Source organism: Crocodylus porosus, unplaced genomic scaffold, assembly GCF_001723895.1.
Source record: "Crocodylus porosus isolate Cpor-Errol unplaced genomic scaffold, CroPor_comp1, whole genome shotgun sequence".
NCBI classification, from domain to species: domain Eukaryota; kingdom Metazoa; phylum Chordata; order Crocodylia; family Crocodylidae; genus Crocodylus; species Crocodylus porosus.
The window spans coordinates 227,524,062-227,550,671 of record NW_017728886.1 but is presented as its reverse complement, the minus strand read 5'-3'; the positions used below and the strand labels follow the sequence as shown (position 1 = coordinate 227,550,671).

At 42.2% G+C, this 26,610-nt stretch overlaps 2 protein-coding genes across 2 annotated transcripts in view; one reads left to right on the top strand and one right to left on the bottom strand.

The window, feature by feature from the left end:
* Nucleotides 1-18,029, top strand: part of CUNH8orf88 (chromosome unknown C8orf88 homolog) — a 32,816-nt gene extending 14,787 nt beyond the window's left edge. The window contains exons 3-8 of the mRNA XM_019550318.1: nucleotides 2,994-3,095; nucleotides 3,601-3,677; nucleotides 6,066-6,132; nucleotides 7,984-8,090; nucleotides 15,552-15,800; nucleotides 16,924-18,029. Of these exons, the coding sequence (XP_019405863.1) occupies nucleotides 2,994-3,095; nucleotides 3,601-3,677; nucleotides 6,066-6,132; nucleotides 7,984-8,090; nucleotides 15,552-15,800; nucleotides 16,924-16,968 (647 nt within the window). The 3' untranslated portion in view covers nucleotides 16,969-18,029. The remainder of the gene's footprint in view (nucleotides 1-2,993; nucleotides 3,096-3,600; nucleotides 3,678-6,065; nucleotides 6,133-7,983; nucleotides 8,091-15,551; nucleotides 15,801-16,923) is intronic.
* Nucleotides 18,030-21,542: 3,513 nt separating this feature from the next.
* The window catches only part of NECAB1 (N-terminal EF-hand calcium binding protein 1), a 123,181-nt gene continuing 118,113 nt past the window's right edge, over nucleotides 21,543-26,610 (bottom strand). The window contains exons 12-13 of the mRNA XM_019550306.1: nucleotides 25,633-25,724; nucleotides 21,543-21,943 (exon numbers count right to left, since the gene is read on the bottom strand). Of these exons, the coding sequence (XP_019405851.1) occupies nucleotides 21,915-21,943; nucleotides 25,633-25,724 (121 nt within the window). The 3' untranslated portion in view covers nucleotides 21,543-21,914. The remainder of the gene's footprint in view (nucleotides 21,944-25,632; nucleotides 25,725-26,610) is intronic.

Sequence of the window (26,610 nt, the reverse complement as noted above, 5' to 3'; positions counted from 1 at the left end):
TTATCTTGCTGGGATCCTATGACCCCAGCTGACTTCCTGCCCTTTGGGCAGGGGGCTGGACTCAATGATCTCTCGAGGTCCCTTCTAGCCCTAATGTCTATGAAATCTTCTGAGAGGCAGAAAATATATATTTGAACCCTCATAAACTGATAAGGGCCTAGAATCTTGTCTCACTTCCTGTATGAGCATCCTAGGTTCTAAGCTGTTGTTCTCTGGTCATGGTCTTAAATAAAAGTGGCAGGACTGCTGCGTTCTGTGCTGAAATTGGTAGTGTGTGGTAGGTGTTTGTTGAGCATGGTTGACAAATTTGGGCTGTGATGAACTTTGTCTCAGGAAAACATGCTTTGTAAATCTTCATCCGGGTTAAATATGAAGCAAGTGCTGAGCTTTTTGTGCATATGTAGTAGTGGCACATGTTTTTACTGCTGAAAACTTAAATTTATTGCGTGTCTACAGAGCCTTGGGCACTCAAGGATTTAGGTGGGAGTTTTTTGATTCACTCTTAAAGTCCATTTTAGAATTCTCCAAGGCTATCTGTGTAGTTCTGAGGTCAGAATACTGCATTGTCTCCCACTAATCCCTGTCTGCCTACATATGAACTTCTGCTCAGCCTATCTTCTTATGGAATCTGAGGCTAATACTTGCATTTAGGAGCCAGCTGAAATTCATTTACATAGCGTTCCTTAATCTGAGATGTGCGCTACTAATTATCCTGCAGCTGAAAATATACAAAGGCCATGTTAAAGTAAGTAAGGTATTTCCCCACTGCATAGTTAAACTATGTGCTTGAAACTCTCCTTCAAAAGATTTGATTTTTAGACTCAGTGGAAGAAAGATGCCAAATTGCCTGGGACAGTATATAGCAAAGATGTCTTTTTAGATCAATGAGTTTGAGTAGTTAGTGGGGTATACAAAAGTTTGTACAGCTCCCCCACTGAGGAATTTTAAAGCTCTGCATTGTGAGCAGCATGACTTTTCAGACTGTCTGAAGAAATTCTCCATAAAATAATATATTCTTTTCTTTATGCTTGTTTGGAACGTCTCATGAAAAGATTTGCTTTTAACTTAACACAGGGAATGTGGCAAAACAACAAAATAACTCAGAACTTGAAGCTACTGCTTTAAAATCCCACAAACTGTCATTTCTTTGAGTCAGTCTAGCTAATGGCTCGCACATCAGTTTATCAATGGATGATGGGGGAACATCTCTCGTTTAATTAGGGTTCTGTGCAGACGTATGCATAGAGGCTTGCTGGATACTTCCAATACCCTTGGCACCCCACTCTTGGAGAAAGTCAAGAGATATCTTAGCTCGGGGTGGGCAGTTATTTCAGCTGGAGGGCCTTTTAATGACTTTTGGTGATCTGTTGAGGGATGCAAGGGTAGTCCCGCCCCTTGACAAGTGCCCTGCCCCGTGATTGCCATTTTGGGACTGGAAGTCTCACCCCTGACCTCTGCCATCAGAAGTACTCCTTTTGGGAGGGCCATCTTAGAACCAGAAAAACCCCCCAAATCAAACATAGAATCATAGAAAATTAGGGTTGGAAGGGACCTCAGGTGGTCATCTAGTCAACTCCCTTGGCTCAAAGCAGGACCATCCCCAACTAGATCATCCCAGCCAAAGTTTTGTCTAGTCAGGTCTTAAAAACCTCAGAGGATGGAGATTCCACCACCTCTCTGGGTAACCTATTCCTGTGTTTTACTGCCCTCCTAGTGAGGAAATTCTTCCTAATATCTAAGCTAAACTTTCTGGGCTGCAACTTGAGACCATTGCTCCTTGTTCTGTCATCACTGAAAACAGTATAGATCCATCCTTTTTCAAACCTCAGGTTAGTTGAAGGCTGCTATTCAGTCCCCTCTCAGTCTTTTCTTCTTCAGACTAAATAAGCCCAGTTCCCTCAACCTGTCCTCATAAGTCATGTCCCCCAGCCTCCTAACCATTTTCGTTGCCCTCTGCTGGACTCTCCAATTTGTCCACATCTTTTCTGTATTGGGGGCCCCAAAACTGAACACAGTATTCCTGTGTTATAGTAGATGTATTCCACAGTATATCTACTATAACATACTTAAATTTCATTGCAAAAAATATTTTTAGCCTGATTCTGTGCATTTGTGTAGTGTATATAGAACTGATTGCATAATAGCTCAAAATAAGTCTTACTCTTGTATATTGTGTGTGTGGCGGGGCAGGTTTGTCAGGGTATGTGGAGTTTTTGTTGGGGTTCTGAAGGAGTGTGTGGGGTTTGTGGGTGGGGGCTGGGAGCATGTATAGGGGGTTGGGTATGTGGAAGTGTGGGTGGGGTGTGAGGTTTGTGGGCCCTCCTGCCGGATGCCTGCCCCCTGCACACAGCCTTCGTCACTGGTGGGAGCAGCAGGTGGCAGGCCCTCAAGGTGCTTCTGGCCCACAGCAGGCAGGCCCCTGGTGGTGCATGGCTCTGGCTGAATCCCAGGAACTGCATGTGGCAGCATAGAGCCAGCCCACTGGTTGGGCTGGTTCCATCCCAGCACATGGCTCCCTGCAGTACAGGTAAGAGCTGCATACCATCAGGCCAGGCTGGGTTGACTCCATGCCTCCATGTGGGGTTTACAGCACTCCAGTGGAGAGTGGCATGTAGAAGCATGGAGCCTGCCTGGCTTGATGGCATGCAGACCGGGAGTCATGTGCTATTGGGCCGGATGGGCTCTGTGCCTCCACATGGGGCTTCCTGCTGGAGTGCTGAAAGCCCCACATGGAGGCACAGAGCCAGTCTGGCCCCATAGGTGTGAGCCACACACTATTGTACTGGGAGCCCTATATGCTGGTATAGAGCCGGCCTGGTTTGGATTGAAGGCGCATGCCAGTAGGCCGGGCTGGGGGTGCTCTGGGCTGCATGTGCTGCTCCAGGGATTCAGATGGAGCCACGATCTGCTAGGGGACTCTGCTTGCAGTGGGTCAGGAGTGCCCTAAGGGCCTGACACCTGCTGCTGCCAACTGCATCAGGGGCTACATGCAGAAATTCCCAACCACTGGACCGCGGCCCGGTACCAGGCTGCGGCAGGTAGGCGGCTGGGTTGTGACATGAAACCCCTGCTTGCACCCCCGTCTGTCCACTCAGGTGAGCAGCTTCTGGGGTCACTGCTGAGCTATTGGGGTTAAAGCCGGGCAGCAGGGGAACCCAGGGAGGGAGGGAGGCATCCAGCTCCACACATCCCATCCCACTCCTGCCAGGCTGAGGTGAAAAAAAGAAAAAAAAAAAAAGGTTGGGAACCACTGGTCTACAACACCTAGTTGATTCCTGATTTATGATTAGGCAACCAGTTGCTATGATAATGCAAATAATAAATAGAATTATTGCATTGGCTTGGGATAAAAGCTGAAATGTTACTGTGGACAGCAGCTGAATAAAAGCATTACATGGCAAACATATTGAAAGAAATGGGACCTGTTTATCTGGTGCTTAACTAGGTGAAACACCTGTATGGTAACTAATATGAAACAAAGCATTTGGATCTTTTTTTGTTGTTTGGCTTTGCTACTGGGTATTTGCACACAAATGTCTTTAAGATAGTGTTCTAAATGGACAGTCGACTTTTTGCTTACTATTATTCTTGTTCCAACAGCTTCAACTATTAATTTCAACTTTGAAACTGAACTTGCATGCGACAGTCAAGTATGCTTACGTAGTGACAGTAGTTGGGTAAGCATCTAATTAACTGAATACAATAAAAACAATGGTAAATTGCTAAATCTATGAAGAACTGATAAAAGAATACCACAAATTGACACAGAAACGTGCCATGAGATTATTCAGTTGTAAGCGTAAGCTCTTCACAGTGAGTCTTGTTCTTTCATTTGATTGTTAAGAGCTGTACTTGAAATGTTGAAATGAAATTTTGTATGTTCTTGGTACATGTGCACTAAGGCCTGAAAAACGCATCTCCATAAGAGGTAACAGTGACTTTCAAATATGACTTTTCTTTAAGCTTCAGAAAGTTTATCTCCAGTAGCTTGTTCTGTTAATCCTCAACTACATATGGATAACAAATGCTCATTTATCTTGCTCATTTTTTCCATATTTTGCACTTAATAAGCAGTGGCAGGAGTTCTTGCATTCCTTTTCATGTAGAAATGTACTCAGTACATTTGAGGCAGCAAACATCACAAAATCTGGATTAAAATTTCTCCCCATATGCATCTAAAATGGTGGTCAAGCAAATATTTTTCTGTGCCTCCTGAATTCAGAACCACATTATTGTATTTGTTGGAAAATAGTATTTACTTTCCATTCTGAGGGACAAATGAGGCAAAATGTGACTTGGGAAGATAGGTAGAGAGGTACTTTGGTTCTCCTTTGATCTTGAGCTAGCAGTGTTCTGTTTGTTCCTTTGCTTACTATCGCATAACCAGAAGGGTGCCAGCAGCTTCAGTAAAATGTATGTATGCTGTTTTTTGTGGCTTTTGCTTTTGCCCCTTCTTGCTAGGCTGGTGTCATAATTTCTGTGCCCTAGGCAACCTTTTAGAGTAGCATGTTGGATCCTTATAGCCTGACTACTGTGAGCTGTCAATCCCTCATCTCCGCCAACAGTTCCACCTCTCCCTGCTTTGATCCCCTCTCAACTCTGTGCCCAGGCTGCACAGAAGACTGCAAATATTCAGGGCCTGGTTTTCAGGTGAATGTTGGCATCCAGACCAAGGCAGCCCTAGATCTGGGATTCATGCCATTTTTTAAATTTAAGGTTCCATGCAAACCAGCCGTAAAGATGTTCTTCATTGTATGTAGAACATCTCTGTGGCTGGTTTGCCATTTTATTGCACTATAAATTGGTTAAAAATGTGTTATGTTGCAATTTATGGTACAGTTGACGCATTAATTATGCCATCTGTGTAGGCGTTCATTTTTCAAAGAGAGGTAAAGGAAAGTGGGAGTAATGACAACAGTTTTCAAATCTTTAAGAATTTGCCATAAAGAGAAGTAGGAACCATTCTCCCCTGCTACAGAAGGTAGGCTGTGAAGCAATGGGTTAAAATTGCAGTAGAAGTGATGGATTAAATCACAGGAAAAACATCCTAACTCTGTCCTTTTGGATGGTCTTACAAGTTGTCCAGGAAGTTGAAGATTTCCAAGAAGAGACTGGATAACTGTGGGATAGTTTAGGAATAATGCATTCTGAATTATTGCAGCTCAAATTGGACATCAGCACAGGGAGCAGAGGGACTTTAAACTGTGTGTTGGGCTGGGTTAATTGGCTGGGCCTGGGATTGCACAAGAGTCTGGAACTAGCCCTAGTGTGGTCCCTGCTGGGCTAACAATCAGCTATTTGTCAACCTGGTGTTATTCCCCCGGCTGAGTTGACAGTCAGCAGATTATCAGGCACCTGGCCTTTAACTTGCCAGCGCAGGGAGAGACCAGGATCAAAATCCCAGTCTACCCCAGTGCTGGCAAGTATGGCGTGATTTGGGTCTGATCCCAAAATTGCCCATTCTGCCATGCTACATGCATAGCAGAAGCACACCTGTTAGGTCAGATCCCATCATCCCTTAAATGAATGTCAGTTAGCAGCCTGCATGTAGGATGTAGTCGCTAAGGTTGTGTGAGTCGAAATAAGCCATTCAAGGTTATCTGTTTGCAAAGTTTGTAACTGCAATTCACCCTTCTTCTGGCTCTTGTTCAGTTAGGTATGTGCTACAGATTCTGCTGGTGGTAACCATTGGTACATCTCCACTCCTGACTATAGTTTAAAAAAGTCACCGGTGCAGATGCTGGCCCAGTTCTACTTATACAAAACTGTTCTTCTGTTTGCATAAACCTCATTGCTTGAATTCCATTAGAAAATGAATTGCTTGTCTAGTTTTTCCTCTAGCTGTTATACAGCATGGAAAATTATTGTTTGCTTGAGACTGCTCATATGTAACAGTAGATGTAAACTTGACTTTGCCATAATTAATTTCAATATCAGCTTTACTTTGAATAGCGTATCCTTGCATTTTGTGAGAGAACACCAGATCTTCATATAATGCATTTTATGTGAAATGCTTCTAAAACTTTGAATAATTTGTATCTCTTCTCTTCACTTTTTTTCTCCAGTGGTGTGAGTCTCCTGGAATGATTGAAAGTAATCATGCAGAACAGCATGAGGTTGAATCTAAAAAAGGTAAGCTCAGATCAGTGTTTGAATTACTGACTTGTAAGATGGAGCGAAAATATTAATTCTAAGGAGTTGTGAATTACATATTTTTGTTTCAAATACTGGCATCTGCTTCATGGAGTGATGGCTTCCTTCCAAATCAGGAATGATGTGAAAAGTCTCATCAATTTGGTATTTTAATGTAATAATAATATACATCAAGACTCTGGAAGTGGTGTGTGTGTAATAGTACAGCTACACTGATATGGATCTCCTGGCATGCTTGACCAGTACCTAGAAATGCAGGTCTAGAATAAGTCTGAGTTGAAGAGTATCTTACTATTGTACATGATTGCCTGCAATTATTTTTTTTTTTTTATAAAATGATCAAGTTCAGCCTTTGTGTTCTGTGTTGTTTGCCCCTACTGTTCTTATTGGAAAGCTGTTTTAGAACCTTATTTTTCTGTTTTGAAACCTTTTTATTTCTAAACAAAACTCACTTTTGGCAATTTGGTCTTGTATTAACATTGTCATCTGGTGTAAATACGTTTTTACCCTCTCTGATATTTATCTCTTATTTATAGCATAACTATATTCCCCTACCAATAGCTAAACAGGCCAAGGTTTTTTTTAGCCTCACCTCATTAAGATAGATATTGGCTGGCTGTGTCTACATGAGACACCGACTGTGCAATCATTTAGTGCTTGTATAAACAAATACTAAATGAGTGCACAGTAATGGTGCAGTAGTGTTGCCAAATGGCTTTTAGGTGACACTGACTGTGCAGTAGCTCATTACTAGCTCATGTGGGCATGGCTGCTGTCCATTTTTTTTTGATCATCCTCTTAGTCTTCTGCCTGCATTACAGTATTCCTTACCCACTTTATAGTAATTTATTCAGTAATCTCCATCTTAATTACCATAATCCTTATTTGGCACCATACCAAATGCTTACTGGTTAGATTGAATATTCTAAATGTATTTTTTCTAAGAAATATCAAATTAATCTGGCATGATCTTCCTTTGATAGACCCATGTTGCAATTCCATCCATTTTTCCATTTACCTCCATGATTTTATTCATTCCATTCATAATTAGGGGTTCACCCAACTCAAGCAGGGAGCCAGTCAATTTTGTGGGGAGATTACAGGGCTGGCCACCACTTTTATGGGCCGATCCTGGCAGCCCCCCTCCCCCTATGCTTCTGGCCAAGGGGCCCCAGTTACCCTTGCTGCTGACTCGTTGCAAGGGCTGCCCATCATGTGGCCCCACCCCTTGCCACCCTCAGCTAATCAGTGGCAAGGGGCAGAGGTGAGAGCCATCTTAGGTGCCCTTCATGCTATTTCCCTTCTGGGGGGGCCCAGCATTTTATTTTTAGTAGGACCCACACTCTTTGCAAGTCCATTCAGAGTATCTGATGAAATAGGCTATAGCCTACAAAAGCTCATGCCTCTCCATGAATGAGTCTGTCCACATGCTACACTGCCCTGCTTTTTACCTAACTTCAGATTAACGTAGCTAACTACCTCTCTCTACTTGTGTAATGGATAGTTAGCCAATTCTGGATTGGTCTTTTTATTTTGTTAGTGAACACTCTCATAAATTCACCCCAATACAAGACCTGGGACTGCTACACGCCACATTTATTTTAGATTTGAACCATTAAACATCTATAGCTCTGCATTGTTCTTTGAAAAGCTGGTTATCTTGGGGTATTTCTAATTGTTATTTTAAGAGGGATTGAAACATTATTCACAATGACAATCCTTTTGGCACCTTTTTATAAAAGCTATGTCAAACATTCACATTAGTAAATGCAGAATTATTAATAGATGTTCAGATAACTTAATTATTTGTATACCTATGTATGTTTACAGAAAGAATTCAATACAGTAGAGACTTCCTCTTAAAGCTTGCGAGTGTTTCGCACTCACAGAAGAAGCCAGACTTCCTTCCTGATCATCCGGTTGTTCTTGAAAAACCAGTAAGTATATTTTTACCACTTAAATTAAGCTGTGAGAGACACTTTTGCAGAGTGCCAACCATCATGGTTGCTTAGAACAAATTTTATTGTTTTTAAATCTATTTTGAGATTCATGTACTTTACCCAAAAACAGATAGTGGTTATAACTTTATAGTAGCATATAAAAGTCTCCAGTCAGGATAGGTATCTCTTTTTAACAAGTGTTATACAAAGATGAATCTCTGCCATCAAGAAATTTTTCTTGACTTTTTGTTCCTGCTTTTATACTTCTAAAGTACTAAAGTTCTATTATGAACTAATTAATTTGTATAATTGTGATATTCCTTGTGTTTCCAGTTATGGTATGATTTATGCTTGTGTGTTTTCACTAATGTAACTTCCTGTACTTGTTTCCTTTAGTCCCATAACTTTTGGCATGCTTTTTTAATAGATGTATAACCTGTCAATATTTAGCTTTGTACCTTAATGTACTCCTACTTGATCTTTTCTTGGCTGACAATTTTAAAATGGAGACAGAGGTTGAATATCCAAGACTACGTTTGATCAGAAGGTGTCTGAGGGTGGTTCCCCCACCCCCATTACTCACACTAAAAATTCCCCACACACACTTATGAAAAGCAACAAGGCAATCTAGATGCTTTACTTTCACTTAGAATTCTCAAAATTCATTATCTGCATTGTCTTGTCTGTGTGCATGCATGTATTGCCATAGCAATTTGAAAACATAGCTCAAATACCCACAGTACTTCTTAGTTTTTCCCCAAATGTCTCCTGAAAACATGGCTATGTTTAAATGGTTTAGGTTTCAAGTCCGAATGGTCTCCCAAACTGTCACAAGGAGTCTGATGCAACAAAGGTTGGTGTAGTAAAAGTACATGAACTGGTAGCATAATTTTCTGCTGTTGTCTGTCCAGCATGTTTGGTTTTAATGGTGACTTCCCCCAGCACTGCAAGCTGCTGGGAACTTGACTAGACTGAAGGAGGTGCTTCCCCTGCAACTGCACCGAGTTCTCCAGCGCTGCTAGCCGCTGTGAACTGAGCCTGGCTGCAGGAGGTGCTTCCCCCAGCTAGGCTGAATTCTCCAGCGCTGGGTCCATAGTGGCAGGAGCAGTGACCTGTGATCTGGCAGGCAGACTGGGGGCTTGCCCGCACTCCCGGGAGGGCTGTGGGGGCTCTGCTGGACTCCTCCTGGGAGTGCGGGCCCTGATCTGCCTGCCGGATCATAGGATGCTGCTCCTGCTCCCCAGCTCCTGCTTGTCAGCAGCCTGAGGTTCAGTTTCCTAGAAACCCCTGCACCAATCTTGAAACTTGGCAGGCTTCATGCCCTCAGAAGCAGCTACCACCCCTGCAAGTTTCATTGGAATCAGGCAAGAAATGACAAAGGTATAGGCTTTTTTGTGCTTCCCCATTATAGCCTATGGGTGAAATGTCAAAACAGCAAAACTGGTTCAGTGAAATGGAACAGAACAGTGCTTTCAAAACGAAGCAGAACTTGAAATGAAATGCTGTTCCATCAGAACAGAAGTCGAAGCAGAGTGCTTCAGAGAGCCCCAAAATCTACGCTGCTCACTTACCTGCTATGGCAGGGGTGGGCAAAATACAGCAAAATACGGCCTGTGGGCCAGATGCAGCCTGCCAGACCATTCTATCTGGCCCATGGGACCCCTAAAAAATTTAGAAAATTAATGTTTATCTGCCCCTGACTGCTTGTCATGCAGTCCTTGATGGCTTGCCAAAACTCAGTAAGCAGCCCTCTGCCTGAAATAATTGCCCACCCCTGTGCTATATGGTGCCATGCTGAAAGTCTGGACTGTTCTGTGTGCACTACCTGTTGAATTGAGGGTAGTATGGCAGTTTTTGTGCTGCTGGTGAGGGGGAGAGGGGTTAACTATCAGTTTATCACAGGAGGTAGAGGCAGTTAGTGCACTAATGCAACTAGACTGCTTTTGATGTGGGCAGTTGTGTAGTGTACATGGCATGTTTTAGCACAGTGCTGCCAGCTGCAGTGAGTGGTATAGATGTGCCTTTAATGCCTTGCTATAACACTTCGATGTCTGTGTAGATTGATGCCTGTAGTTAATTCACCTTTAAATACTGATAGCAGTGTCTCTGCCACCATGTACTAGTTAAAAAATAAAAAAGTACACAGTTGAATTGTGAAAGCCCATCAGTTGAATGGTCTCGGTGCAGCTCACAGATTGTGAGCTGAGGGCATTCAGGGTCTTAATTCCAGCTACGCTAATATCTGCTCTAGTTTAGCTAGTGTTCTTGTGTATATATGGAGGGGATTCAGTGTTTGAGGGAAAAGTGGACAACAGGAGGCGTAACAAAATATGGAGAAATCTTGTGCTATTAAATGTATTTGTCCAAAAGTACAAGAGGGGAAAAAAATGATTTGCATCCTCTGAAGCAGGGCTGTACAACTTCTAAGCAGCCAGGAGTTTAGAATGCTGCATGGGCTGCGCCAGTGGCATCTGCAAGCCGTAGGGTCCACAGATCCCCAGGTTACATGCTGTATGTGTGCAAGTGCTTCCCCTTCCTCTCACTGTACATGGATGCTCCTGCAGCACATGGGCTGGCCCCCCTTGCTGCAGTGCATGCAGCATCCTACCTCACCTTTGGGTGCCTGGCTGTGGGCTCTCCCACTGCACTATGCTGCACAGGCACTCTGGGCAATGCCCCCACCCAGCGCTGTGGGCTGTGTTGAGCTGCCCCACTTCTTCCCTCTCTCTCGGGTTGGGTCAAACAGTGGAGGCCAGAGGAGGGAGTGGGAACCCCAAGATCCCAGCAGCTGCCTCAGCCAGAGCAGTAACAGCAGCAGTGGCCAGGTGGGAGCCTGAGAGTTGTGTGTCAACCATGCAGCCCACAGGCCACCCATTGGACAGCCCTGCTCTTAAGTCAGTTTAGTTTCCTTTGTAATTGAGGTGCAGCAAGTACCAGTCCTCTTCCAAGTCAAAGAATGTGTATACTGTGTATACTGCTAGGACATAACAATGAGAATCTATATGCTGAAACTGTAATGGTTGGCTGCTCAAAGGGTTGTGTTTGTTACCACACTCGGTAGTAGCCTAAAGCAATGCTTTGTTGGATGTGCTTCCTGACTTGGTCAGGAAACCTGTCTTCAGTGATGCGCTGGGAAACTTTTGTGGGAATGTCCATTAAGATTGTAACATCTGCATCTTCTATCTTGAGACTGAGTAACTTTTTAAGACTGTTTCCTTGATGCTGTGCCATTCCCACATTAAATTAATACAGCCTTTATTGGTTTGATTGGTAAGGGAGCTAGGCCCAACATAGCTGTGAGCCATTGTTTGGAAAGCCATTGGTACATGAGGGCTTCCTCTCTGGAAAGCTGTGCTAGTGGACTGAGTATTGCCACGTTTCAGTTTGACACCTCAAGTGCTAGAAGCTTCCTTTTCTAGACAGCATGTACTTAGAAGGGATTTTCACAGCAGCTCAGACTTCCACCTCATAAACTTGAGAGGTAATATCCAAAGCAGTGTGTCAGGCTGTGGGCTATGGTCAGCACCCACTGTCCAGCACTGTACACTGTTTATCTTTTGCATGCATTCTGCATCCCATCTCAAAATATGCTTAATGCTATTTTCCACACAGGCACTTTCAGGTGGAGCCAGTTTACAGTCATTGACCCTAAGAACCTATCTTAAATTTCTTTTAACTACATAGTATTTATGGAAATTAGCCTTTGAAGAAGTATAGAGGTATCAAATGTCCAGTTTTGATTTTAATTATTTTTCCCCTTGTACAGGCAAATGACCACCCTCTGTTTTCTTTTGGAATCTGCCAGCAGCCTTTGCTATCCAGTAGATTTATGTCTAATAACTTATCTTCATTTTTCTTTTTTACAACCTGGTTTTAAGGCTTGTCTACTCAGATGAGAGATCTTGTGCAGAAAAAAAAATGTCCATCTACATAGTTCCATGCATACCCATTTAATGCACTAACTGTGTTCTCAACATTAAAGCATTAGTTTATTTGGTTTGGCAACCTTTGATCCTTCCAGATCATGGTGTATGCATGAGAGGTCACCCAGACCTTTGATATATATGCCTAGGAAGGAGTTTTTGAAGGAGCGGAGGCTGTCCAGACCTTCCATCCCCCCACCTTCAAGCCACTGAAACAATTCAAAGGGCAGACTGGGTCCAGACCTTTGGGTCCTCCATGGCTGTATTTTGTCTTGGAATTGAACCTAGGTCTCCTGTGTGGCAGACAAGAATTCTACCACTGAACCATAGGGGACCCCCTTATTAAAGCATTAGTCTTTACTTATTGTTGTTGGATATCCTGTCCCTTGGTGGGAATACCTTAATTCAGGGCTATCCTACTTCTAAGCCCCTGGGGTTCACAGGCTGTAGCAGTCAAGCCACAGGCCACCAGTCCATGTGGATGATGGTCCACATGAAGCATCTGTCCAACCTCCCTCCTTGCTTTCCTGCTGTACCATGTGAGCATGATCCCTTCCCATCCTCTCTGCTACAACACCTGCTCTTGTGGGCATCCCTCCACCCCCACTAGTGCACCAGGCTCCCCATCTACAATTGCCTTGTGCAGATATGATCTCCCCACATGGCTTAGAATCACCTTCAGTCTGCACTGGATTGCATTGTCCCAACCCCTGGGACACAGGCAGGAAGCCTTGCTTAGAGGAGGGATAGGGAAACCTGGAAACTCTGGCTGCTATCACAGTCAGAGCAATAGGTGAAGCAGTGGTGCAGCAGGGGCCTGAGGGCAGCAACTTAACTGCTCACAGGCTGCATGTGGCCCAGGGGCTGCCAGTTGGATAAACTTGCCCTAATTTATTTCTCAGATTAGTGCCTATATTTGAGCTAGATTGTCCTTCTGTATCTAAAAATGACAGTCAGATTTTGAAGAGTAATTATTGATCCTTTTTTTTTGCAACTGACAGTTTAATCATATCTTTAGCCTTGACAAGTCCTAGTCATGGGCTGATTCATAAACTCTTTAGTTTCCAAAAATAGACATTTCTCATAGAAAATCTTCTCTTGAAAACTATTTAGTTCTGGCTCTACTCAAGATATAATTAGCTGCAGTAATGTTAATTTATTCACATCTCTTTTTAGCCATCAGGTTTAAATCCTCATTAAACTATACACAGTAGGGAAATGCAATTCCTCCCTCTCATATTTTGAAAAATAAACTTAGAAAATGTAATGTGATTTTACTTAGGGGCAGTTCATGCTGTCATGTATGTAATGAATCATATTCCTCAGAGTTTGGGAAATGGAGTTCTTCATTTGGGAACTAATACACAAGAATGGCGGTCAGTGGCACTGGTTCCAAGTAGGTTTTTTTGTTTGTTTGTTTTTGTTTGTTGGTTTTTTGCCACCTCTCTAAATCAGATTGGCCAGTGGTAAAGTATCAACTTGCAGAATTCAGGGCTGGAAGCTCCATGGATCTGCTGGTAGTAGGGCCACATATGGTTTTTGAATTATCAAAAGGATTTAGAAAGTATCCGACTAATTAGGATTTGGAACTTACCTGGCTAACAAAAACATTTCCAAAAAAAAAAAAAGCTTGTACTTTATAAGATCGAGTGTAGTTGTTGCACTTGTCCTTTACCAGAACCAAGATGGATTTAAATGGCATTGTGTAGTGGGAGGTACACCCCTGTCCAATGCACTGCAGACAGGATGCCCTACCAGTCTTATTATTAGCTACCCATAGCCAGCTTTCAGCTGGAGGATCTTAGCCACACACCTAGTTTATGGGAATGGGGGACTTCTCCCTAGCTTGCTTCTGTGGCTTTTGGTTAAGGGCAAGTGAGACTTGCAGGCATCTGAACCCCAAGGCTCCAGGCTTGCACTTGCATGTAGGATGCCTGCCGATGGATTTGGGAGCATCTGAAGACCCACGCTGAAAAATCTGGGGTGGAGGATACTTGCCATTTGCAGAGTCGCACATGATGTTTGAGTGTTGCTCAAGCAAAAGGATTTGGATCTAATTTGGCTAATTTAACCTGGGATACAAAAACATTTCCCCCCCAAAAATAGTTTCTACTTTTATATAAAGTCGGTGCAAAAGTGTTGCTTAAAAGCATGTTTGTGGAGTACCTGCGCTAAATGTTGCAGCATTGCAAGAAAGGTAAAATGCATTGATTCTGGATGAACTGAGTCTATGGGTACCTGTAGTAATTTGACCATATGTTAAATTATGTTTATTCAAGGTCAGTGCTCTTAAATTTACTCCTCAGTTCCATGTGTTCAAGGAAGTAGGGTCTGACAGTAGAAAGTAGGGGGAAAGGACTGCAGGGGGGAAAAGGGGAAGTAGGCTATCTGACCTCACTCCCCTCCAGATTTGTTTTCCCTGCTGTAGCCATTGGTGGAGGACAAAGTCAAGGCAGACTTCCAATAATTAGATTCTGTAGCTGGAAAATTATAACAAATGTATACATTTTCCATATATAGAGTCTAATTATTGTGGGGTTGTGTTGTAGTTGAAAAAATATGGTAACTTTTCAGTGGAGCAAACAAGATCCTTCTGTTCCTAAAAAGGTGGGGGGGGTAAGCAAATGCTTGAGGTCCTATGATGTGATCTTGCATTAAATGTTGCACAAGTAGACACTGGATATGCAAGAGTTCCAATGATGATACCACTATTTCATACTAGCTTGCCAGTCATACTATAAAAATTCCTTGTTCCAGCTGCAAGTTATTTCAGTAATACTTCACTTTTCTGAAAGCTAAACTACATACAATAGGTAAAACTGCAAGAAATATTACCAAACTAGTTTCTGTATTTGATCTTGGAAGTTGATTTTTTTTTTTTTTTTTTTTTATCTTAGAGCTTATTTGCTTAGATGAATATTGGAATTGCAGCTCTCCTGTCATTAGTGAAATTGCAGACTGATTCAGCATAAACTGATTTACTCTCAGTGTACTTTCAAGTTGGTGGGGGTTTTTTTCCTTCTTGCTAGTCGCTTCCAAGACTCCACTCTGAACTCTGTGGCTTACCTTATGTCTTTTATAAATTACCCTTAAGAGTTTTGTTTGTTTAAGAATATCTCCTTAGAGTACAGGCTGGCAGTTTGTTCCATTTGTAGCAAAGTTTTGCCACTACCATATGTCTGAATTGGAAATTTCCATATTTTCTCACATATATACCTGTTTCTATTTTTGAAAGTCAGAATGAAGAATTTACAGATATAACTGCATACAACAGGGACAGAGCATAATCTTCAGCTGACTTGCCTTCCTTTTCCTACTTAACTAGAGTTAAAACTGTAGCTACTGCTAAAGACTGGTCTCCATGATTATGTATGATTTTGAAAAGAGCTAGTCTTCATGACTGTTTCTAATTTCAGGGGGTGGCTGTAACTCCCTTCCCTCCCATGGTCAAACACCTACCACCTCTGTCCTTTTTATTTATTGGAGGTGTACCTTCCAGCCAACTGCAGCATTTCTAAATTACTGTCTTGTGCAGGGATGTCAAATGCACTTGGCTCCCTGGGCTGAATGTGGACTACGTGGCTTCTCACTGGACAGATCTGGATCTACCTCTAGTACCGGGGCAAGCGGCAGCAGAGTGAACAGTGTTGGGGAGCCACATGGGCTAATGCAGCCATTGCTCACTCCACTGAGAAGCATCCCCAGCAGAACTCTGTACCCCATGGGCCTTATGTTTGACACCCCTGCGCTACAAGAATTGGGGTCCATGAAGACAAGGTTGAAGGTGTGTGTTTTGATTGCTATATATGGGCATCCTCTGATATAAAACAACATGACGTTCTCTCTTTCCCTGTCCTTCTCTCTCAAATACTAGTTGAAATGGTATTTTACAAGGTAATGTATTTATTTTTAGGCTTATCTAAGGCCTGAGGTGATGAAAGTCCCATTCAAATTAAAGTATTCAAGCCTCCTTTTTTGTTGTTGTGGGGCTTTTGGTTTGTATCTCAAGAGGTTGCAGCCTCTTGTGCAAGGTTTAGTTTAGCTTACAGAAAGAATGAAGCCTGCTCTGCCTCCTAACCAAAGACAAAGTGGATTTGAAGAGATCATATTATTGGGTCATAGAATTTCCTTCACCAGCTAAGAGTTAAAGTAGTCTCATAATATATCCTTGTTCTTGAGATGTATGCATAGGATTCCAAATCTTGACATTCTGTGTGATGGTGGGGGGGTCTTCTGGGTTGATACCTTTATTGGCCTGGCAGTTCTTCAGTTGGAAGTGAATAAAACTATCTCAGCAGCACCTGTCTCCTAAATTAGTTCACTGCCTTAGAAGTTCATCCAGGGGAATGTTGCTCCTTCGTGCATTCCAGTATGTGACTATGGAAGCTGCAGTGGAGAAGGAACGACAGTGACGCATACACTACTCGGTATAAGGCACAAAGATGGACAAGGTGCACATGCCAATCAAATTTACGCTAGCAAAATGCATATGTGACCTGGAGTTCCTGGAGCACATGTTTATCAGTGGTGGAATTTACTGGTACTTTTTTGCCTCTGTGAAAAGTGCTAGATACTTAGGACTGTGCAGTAACAGCTGTTTTAAAATATTCATATTGGCTACCTTAATTTAGATTACTTTTCTGGATCCACACACAGTACTCATCAGCTTGATTGTTGCTTCTGGAAATCTGTTTGTTGTCAGGCAGCTCAAACTGCATGCTTAAAACGGCAAATGACTAACATTTTTAAAAGGTATTTAATTAACCTGTAATTTCTTTACGATCCTGCATGTTTACATTTCTCTGAATTATCATAAAATACTAATAAAACTTTAAATAAAACTAGTAAATGAATGTTTAGATTATTTTATAACTTTGCAGTAATTTTGAGGTCTGTTTGTCTTACAGGAAAACAACTTTTTATTTGTGCAAAAAATGACAGGTCCTTTTTGAAGATCAAAAATCCAGATTTTATACAACTACATATGAACTGGACTAAAGGCCACTTTAGGTACCTAAATGCCTTAAAATATCTGGACCTTAATTTAATTATAATCTGTTGAACTACAGATTACAATGCATGTAAACTTGGTCCTTCTTTTAGAAAAAGAAAAGAAAACAAGACATTTATTTCAGCCAGCCTTCTTTGACCTAACCTCACCTTTTTGTCTGAAGTTATGAACTACCTGTTTTGAACCAATACTTGAGTCAAAATTTGCCTGTAAACTTTCTGATTCTCATTAACAAATGAATGAATGACAAATGGTGTCTAACAATTTTTAAACGTGTATGTAATTTGATCTGTATCTGGTGAATTTCTCTTAAAATTTATTTGATTTCTCGTCAGTAATTCTTCACAGTGGCACACAATGACCCCATGTATTCTATGGCTACACATGTGCTCCTCTTTTCAAAATATTAAACATCTGTTTTCTTTAAATGAAAGGCAGGATAGTTGTTGATAGTTCATTTGCTGTTAATAGAAGTAATAAATGACAGCAGAATCCAGAAACGTAGTATATAATTAGAGGCATCTAATGCTGTTTCTAAAGTAGAATATATCAGGACGTGTATATGTATACAGCAAACTTTTGGCTCTATAAATCGAGCTTTAAGAACAGTATTGAACTATTAGTGTTTGTTTTATTGTATTAATATAGTTAGTTTTAGTTATTTATCTTATTAGTATGTACAGAACTCTCCTGAAAGTGAAATTAATCCTTCTCCTAGAACAGATTATATTTCCTAGAAAGGATTCAGGTTGAACTAGAAGATGGGTAACTTGCTAACAGAACTAATCCTAAAACCTGGCACAGTTCTGTGCTACATATGAGGTTTTTCTTCTTACTCTTTTTCCAAGCTATGAAGTCTAAAGATGTCAAAAAAAAATCCTGGATTTTCTCCTAATATTGGTCTTTTTTTTTTTGGTCTCTGTAGCCATAGCAGCAGTTTCAGAAAATCATTGTAATTTTTTGTTACCTTGTATATCAATTAAAATAATTCTGCAAGTGCAATCTGTTTGCATAAGTCTGTTTAAAATCCAGTACAGCAATTACAAAACTTCTGTATAACTGGGGGTAAGCAGTAGATGTGCTGTTCCCCTTTAGCAGCTCCACAATACATGTTGAAAGACAATTTCAGTCTATCCCAGGTCTTATAACATTTTTAACTTCTCCTAGGGCTAAAAGACCATATCCAAATCCTTCCTGTGGATGCCTCAATTTAGGTACCACAGGAAAGGGAAGACCAGAGTTCAAACCCCTGCCTAGCCTAAGGCAGGGGTAAGCAAAATGGTCGATCCAGCCCACAGCTGGACTCTATTTCCCAGCAGCCCTTGCCTGTGCATCTCCTGGCTGTTCTCCATGCAATCACCTTTATATACACTATGCGAACACAAATCATGACAAAAATATCTGTTGTTATGAAATTAAAATTTGTTATAGTAGGTGTTTGACTTGCAGTATGATTTGGTTTTCTTCTGGTTCTAAGATGGCAATCCCCTTCCCAAAAGAAGTATTCCCAGGGGGCAAGGGGAGGGATGTCTGGTGGCAGGGGTTAGGGGTGGGACTTCTAGTCCCAAGACAGTGACCAGCAGGTAGGGCAACTGTCAGGGCAGGGCTACCTATGTGGCCATTGACAGCTCACCAAAACACCTTATACGAACCTTCAGCCAAAATTTAATTGCCTGCCCCTGCTATAGATTCTATCACAGTGACCCCTTAGGTAGTTTTGTACTCGGTGCATGCTTGAGAGATCAGGATCTTAAGCACAGCTGTTTGATCTGAATTGCCCAATTTTTTTCACATTCTTGTCAGTTGTGAGTTAGTACTTGTATGGAGTATTGGTGAACACATAACAGGGAATATTTCTGCTTTTGCAAGAAGATTGTTTGATTTACTGTAATTTTTCTCTCTGACTTAGGTTTTGTGTTGTATTCTAAACCAGACAGAGGGCAGACTAGAGATGCACATTATAGACCAGTGATTCTGCATTCCTGACAGCAGAAGAAATGCTCTCTTATTTCTCAGGAGTCAAAGCAAGGGGAAACTTGAGATGGAATTTTCCATGGGGACCTTGCATCTAAAAAGGTTGAGAACTACAGTTACGGACTAATGGAATCGGATGCACGAGCTTTTGTGAGCAAGAGCTCACTTAATCAGAAAAGGCGTACATCTCTGATTTTCAGCTAGTTTGGAAGGTGAACCTCTACCAGGCCTTCTGCCTGACTTCAAGCTAATGCAGCCAGCTATCTCATTCTAAATTGGATTACTTTTATCTAGTGAAAACAAAAATAGAAAATGTCAGGGACTTTTCCAGAGCTAGAAGGTTAAAACACTTAACAATAAGAGTTGTCTGAAAAAAAAATAGCAAATATTTAATAGAAAATAAAATAGATGAAATATTTTCGGTCTTCAAGCACTGTTGTGCAGCACCGCATTTATAGAGATAAAGGAAAGTGTGTTATCTCCTGGGCCTGATATCATCTGCTGAAGCTCTGATTTCTTTTTCTATCCCACTAGTAGCCAAGCTTTTCTGTATAACTAGAGATGAATACGTTTTCCACTAACCTGAACACGTGTATGTGTATATAGCTATGCTAACATGATAGTACTCAACCTTTTCAGACTTAAGGCACTCCTCAGAAAATGCCAGGTCTTAGATTTCACTTGTTTTTACACTATGGAAAACTGAGTGATTCTGTTGCAAAGAAATCAGAAAGAATACACTATGTCATAATGTGTTTGACACTATGGTTAAAAATTCTGGGTTCATATCTTGTGAAATAATGTTTAGGCATTTGCACATCTAAACAGGGTCACGGCACATTGCTTGAAAAACACTATACTAAAGTTCAGAGTAAGCCAATTGGTACTTCTCCAACATGCACCAATATGTAATTAAACTGCAAGTGGAAAGCATGGTCTACATTTTACTTCAGTTCTCAATTAACTAGTAAGCCCTCATACCAGGAGGGGAGGACATAAACATAAGCGTATAGTTTCCTGTAATTCTGCATTACTTTATATTGGGTTTTTTGGGTCTTTTGTTTTGGGGAGTTTTTTGTTTGTTTGCTTGTTTTTTTGGATTTTGAAATCCTAGACACTTAAGTATTTTAGCTAGTATGACTTATGGATAGAGGTGCACCAATACATTGGCCCGATATTAGATTGGTACCGATTATAAAGAAAGTTGTCTATATCTGATATCGGCCGAATGGGGCTGATAATCTGGCTGATTAAATGCCCGTGCTGCACTTAGCCGCATCACAACACGGAGCAGAGCCAGCAACATGGAAAGCTGCCTCCAGCTGGTAAGTCGGAAAGGTGGGGGGGAAAGGAAGGGATATGGGGGGCAGATTAACTCTGCTGCGGTGAGGGAGGGAGCAAGAGCAGGCACTGCCTAGCTGAGGGGGGGTATGAGAGGGAGGTGCAGCTCATGGGGTGGGGGTAGCTCCTGCTGCTGCTTGCACCCCAGGAGGGTGGGGGCATGTGGGCACCCTGGGAGGGTGGGAACACAGGGAAGGCTGCAGCTGCGGAGTACAGCCGGCGCTGTGCTCTTTTTACTGGGCTCGGCTTGGAGCAGGCTCTGGCAGTGCTGGGAGGAAGCTGCAGCCACCCCATATTTCACCGTAGCTCCGCTTCCAGCCCCATACCACTGCCTGGCACAGCCCCAGCTTTACCTGGAGCTCAGGTGGAGGCGGGGTGTTCAGCTGGGGTTGCATTGGGTGGCGGTGCAGGGCTGGAAGCAGAGCTATGGGGTGGCTGCAGCCTCCCCCCAGTGCCACTGGAGGCTACTCTGAGCCCAGCCCCCAGCATGAAAAGCCCTGCACAGTGCTGGCTCTGGCTCCAGCCCGCAGCTGCAGCCCACCCCATGCCGCACAGATCTGGGGTGCAAGCAGCAGCAGGAGCTGCCCCCACCCCACGAGCCATGCCTCCATCCTGCGTTCCCCCACCCCCCTGGCTGGGCAGTGCCTGCCCCTGTCCCATCCCTCACTGTGGGGCGGGGTTGATCTGTCCCCCCACACCCCTTCTTTCTCCCCTTCCCTTCCACCATACTGGAATGTCAGATCAGCCGATATGCCTCCTTAAATATCGGCTATTGTACTGGGCCCCCAAAATCTCTATAGATGCACCCCTACTTGTGGAACTTGATATTGTAAGGAGGGTACATTTTTTATAGTATAAGGGACACTATTAGAGAATTTCATGTTTTATGTTCGTAACTGATTTTTAAGTGCTCAGTACAGTGTTGAACTAACTTGGAACTACAACTTTTTTACATTCTTGGTATTTGGTCTTGATGGCTGATTTGAATGTCGAAATGATATTCAATTCCCTTCTTGTTTCCTTTTCTAATTCCTTTTGCTTTCTCTAAGAATGTAATTCATCTAGGTGAGGTTCTTTGCTAGTACAGAATTTACCCTGGGGCTCTCAGATTAGCTTTTATTAGAAATGGAAAAGTAGAAATTCATGAAAATAAGTGTGTTCAAGTTCATGCATGTTTCTTTGAAAAAACAAAATAGCAGCTTGGATCATTAGCTATTTATTGGTGTAAAGGTAAAAACAGTCACTGTAAAGTACTTGCAGTCACAATGGTAACATTTTATAAGACACTTATGTACAATTTGGCCGGTTTGAAAATGCATACCTAACAATATAGCAAGGGCATAATTGTCCTACATAAGCTTGTACAAAATACATTATTTCACCAAGATAATGACTAGGAGAGAAGGTAATAAATACAGAATGGGGCCATGTTTTAAAATAGAAAAGACTGCACCTATGATGAACAATGTTACATCACTGTCCAATAGCTATATAGCACCTATAGACCACTGTACGGATGCTGTTTTATGCAAAATGTAACATTTACCATTAATTGGAATCCTAAAGAAAGCCTTAGTTGTTGTTCAGGACCCACCATGAAGCTGAAAAAAGAAAAATATATAATTACTGACAAAATAACATTTTATTTCCTCAGTCTTGATTCTCCTCTCTCTTTATCAGCTATCCCAAAATAAGGTTCCAGGGCACGATACCCTAAAGGCAATAGTCACATCTGAGCAAAGGTCTTTGGCCCAGATACATATTAGTTGTCAAGATATAGACGTGTTTTAAGTAAAATCAATTGGATTCTCTCCTAAAGTTTTTGCTTTGGTACTATCTAATGAAATTGTACTTAGCATGAGTTTATTCCTTTGGTCCATCTGAGTTCAGATACCAGCATTCATTGCTTAAGCTGCTTGAATTATCTGAGCAATGGATGGAGGGAATTGTTGAGGACTGACATTTAGGGCTGCGTGAAATTTTGATGGGTGTTCCAGACTTGAAACAGTGAAATTAAAATGAAACAAAAGGTTCTGAAACAGCTTTGAAACGTTTTGAAAGCTTTGAAATGTTTCGAGTTTTGAAGCCGGGCTTGCTTGCAGCTAAACAAACTAGGGAGAGGGAAGGGGTGGGGGAAGACTGCTCTGATACTGACATATAGCTCCCAGTTGGATTCCCCAGCTCTCTGATCATTTCCCCAGCTCTTCCTGAGGCGGGGGGTGCGTGATCTGTGCATGGGGTTTCAGCAGGCTGCTGCTGCAGGCTGGAACCAGTGGCAGCTGCTTGGTGCAGCCTGCGCCGAGTGCTAGGAAGACTGAAGTGCTGCCACTTGCTTCAGTCTGCAGTGGCAGCCTGCTGAAACCTGGCATGCAGATACGGGGGCCTGCGCCCCTGGCAAGAGCTGGGGGAAGCGATCAGAGAGCTGGAGGAATTGAACTGGGAGCTGGGGGAATGTTCAGGGTTCTGAACTTTAGAAGGGGAGAATCTAATTAATTTTATTTAAAACATGTCTACATCTTGACAACTAATAAGTATATGAGCCAAGGACCTTTGCTCAACATGTCCCTGAACATTGCCCCAGTTCCCGGTTGGATTCCCCAGCTCCCCAGTCTTCCCCGCAGCTCTCTGATCACTTCCCCCAGCTCTTCCTGAGGGACGCGGTCCCCAAGATGATCTGGGATGTCAGCAGGCTGCCTCTGCTAGCTGGTGATGATGGTAGCTCTGGGCTATTTCCCCAGCTGGCAGCAACAGCCTGCTGAAACCCCATGTGCAGATCCAGGGGCCCTACATGCAGGATGACTGCAGGCTGCCACTGCTGTCAAGTGATATGAATCTTACTCTGAACAGTTTGAGGTTCAGTTTCTCAGAAACCCATGCACCTATCACCTTGAAACTTGGCATGCCTTCAGAAAGGGCTACCATCCCTTTTCATCCAAATAGGGCAAGAAATGACAAAAGTTGTAGGCATTTTTGTGATTCTCCATTATAGCCTGTGGGTGAAACGTCAAAACGTGTTGAAATGGTGAAACGTTTTTGATGAAACAAAACAGAACAGTGTTTCGAAATGGCGAAACGGAAGTCAAAACAAAATGGTGCCGTTTCACTCAGCCCTACTGACATTGTCTAAGCTGATGTTGAGGGCAAGCATACTTGAGAGCATCAAACTCAATCCATGTAAAGAAAGCTCCAGGCTACTGGGACTGATTCATGGTTAGAGAGCCCAAAGCTGTCAGGCTAAATCTGGTGGGGGGAGGAGGGCACTGTTGCCTCGCCGTATGCAATGAGTTAGAGTTGCAGAAGGCTTGTACTTCTGTTGAGTGACAGTAACATTACTCTGGCTACTGTTGCAAGGAGGATCCTCCGCTTCTGCAAACTTACTCTTTTGAGTAGCCCTTACTTTGAATATAGTCCAACTAAAATTCATGGGAATATGCAGACAAATATAAATGTTTCCAATATTGGGTTTCTCCTTATGATCTCCAAGTGTGGATCTTAGAGAGAGTAGTTTGTATCTTCAGGTGGCTAAATTAGCTGGAGAATCAAGTAAAAAGTAGGATTATATTGAAAAGCAGACGTTGCATCTTATCTGAACTTTCTTGGGTTAAGTTTGCTTTAAGAAGTATTTGTCTCGTGATTGTAGCAGATGGTTTGTTTTTTCTTTCACTGACTTGCACAGATCTTGCTGTACACTGTACGTGCCAGTTACACAAAATATACCAATGGCTTTGCAGCCATGATTTTTCCTACCTTTTAAGATGTTAAATACAAATTTGCCTTTAGAACCTATATATGGGAATTGCTGCCCATGATGAAAAGAATATTTAAAATATATACAATATAAATTTCTAAAAATATAGACAAGCTATAAACAAACAAAAAACCTAGAACTATGCATGTACTAACCATAATTTTCCTATTTTTTTCCCAGCAGGGAATGCATGTTGAACAATACTGTTGTTGCCATGGTGATAATCTACCAGGATGGAATGCTGTAGACTAAAATCTGACTTAGAAGGCAGAGTGGATGCTTTAAACACGATGTTTTAAATCCAGTTTCTGACTGAATTTTATATTTTTGACTCTCATTTTACTTTATCTCAAGTTAACCCCACTTTTGCCAAGCATGATTAGAACATCACTTTTTCTTCTAATTTTTTTTTTCCCAGTATGGCCATAGATATTAGGCACAATGAAGTCTGTTTCTACTAGAGTGAGAAATGGCATCATTCACTAAACTCTGCAGTAAGATTTTTTTGTCCCTTCAGTAAGTTTTGCTCAAACAAGCTCCTGTTAGGACACAGGACTGAAGGAACTCCTATGTTACAGAGTCTGTTCCCTTCCTATCAGAGGCAGCCCTGTTGCAATAGTGTTCAAATTTAACTTATTAAGTCTGGGTTCTTTTTGTTAATTTGCTTGAGGAAAGAGTTTCAGACTTGTCCCAAATGAGTTTCTAGAAAGAGAGAATGGTTTCCATTCCCAGCTTTGCCACAAATTTTTGGCTTGACCTTAGACAAGAAGGCCAGATTCAAAACATAACTTTAATTATGTGGCCTGCGGTGCCTCAGAAAAGCAATATAAAAAAATTGTACAGACTAAGTAGGGAGCTGCCCAGAACTTGTTGATAGGAAAAGCCAAGCTGTAATAAGAGGAAAAAGTACAACAGGGATATGGAAAAAAAAAATGGGGAACTGTTATTTACCATGTTTCATAAAAGCTAAGGGATGCCCAATGAAATGATCAGGAAGCAGGTTTGAAAACAAAGAAGAAACTATACTTTTTTTACATGGTGCATAATTAGCACATGGAACTCATTTTTACTGGAAGATGTGGAGGCTAGTAGTATAGCTGGATCCCAGAAAGGGTTTGGACGAGTTTGTGGAGGATAAATCCATCGGGGGGGGGAACTATTAAACATAACAATTGGATGTAATCTCTGGCCGGTGACTGGGAGGATATGACAGGGGGGTTTTGTATACTTGTATACCCTGTCTCTTTTGTATACTTTCTCTAATGCATCCACTTTCAGAGACCAGATGCTGGGCTAGATGGAACATTGATATGACCCATTATAGCAGTTTTTATGTTCTTATATAGGAAACGGGGATCATCACGTTGCTGATGAGTTTAAACCTGTATTACTCTATATAAAACCTTTACTGCTTAAAATAAAAAGAGAAGAAACAACAAAAAATAAAGACAACAAATTCTACAGGTGTTTTATATGTGGCATGTGCTAGTTAATTGGAAATCTTTATGTGAAATTAAGTATTTTGACTAACTTGGTAATTACCAGGTACTAGCATAGTTGTCATGAGTTCAGGGGTTTCCAGGAAATCCACATTACTCCTCTGGAATGTCTTACTGTAGTTTGTCTGCAGGTGGCTATATAAGTACATGTGATAAAAACAGAACAAGATTTTAGGAAGGAAAGAATATTTTGGTTGTCATATTTATGAAGTATTTGAAAAGAGATATTAAACCTTGTGCTTCAGGGCTTAAGCCACTCTCTGTTAGAGGCTAGGATGATAACATAGTAGGAGAGAGGCAGATTATCCCAGAGCTGTTTGCTATGTGATTCTAAAACCTTCCCTTGAGGCACCTGATTTCGCTTACTCGACCAGGTGGTCCATTGCTCTGAGCCCATATGGTAGTTTCTGTGTTCCAGTGATGGTGAAGTACCTTTTCAGTCCTCATCATAGACTCATAGAAGTAGGGTTGGAAGGGACCTTGTAGATCTTCAAGCCCAACCCCCACCCCCCGCCTGGGTGGGAGAAAAAGACTGGACTCAAATGAGTCCAGCCAGGTAGTCATCAAGCCTCTTCTTAAAGATCCCCAGGGTAGGAGCCAGCACCACTTCCCTAGGAAGTTGGTTTCAGCTCTTAGCCGCCCTAACTGTGAAGTAGTTCTTATGGATGTCTAATCTAAACCTACTCTCCAATAATTTGTGTCCATTGTTCCTTGTTATGCCAGGGGGCACTAAGGGAAACAGTGTCTCTCCCAAACCCTTCTGGTCCCCCCTAGTGAGTTTATAGACAGTCACCAGGTGCCCCTCAGCCTTCTCTTGTGAAGGCTGAACAGATTCAGGTCCCGCAGTCTCTCAATGTAGGGTCTACCCTGCAGTCCCCGGATCATGCGTGTGGCCCTCCGCTGGACACTTTCAATGTTGTCACATCCCTCCTGAAGTGGGGTGCACAGAACTGGACACAGTACTCCAGCTGTGGCCTGACCAGTGTTGCATAGAGGGGGAGAATCACCTCCCTGGCTTTAC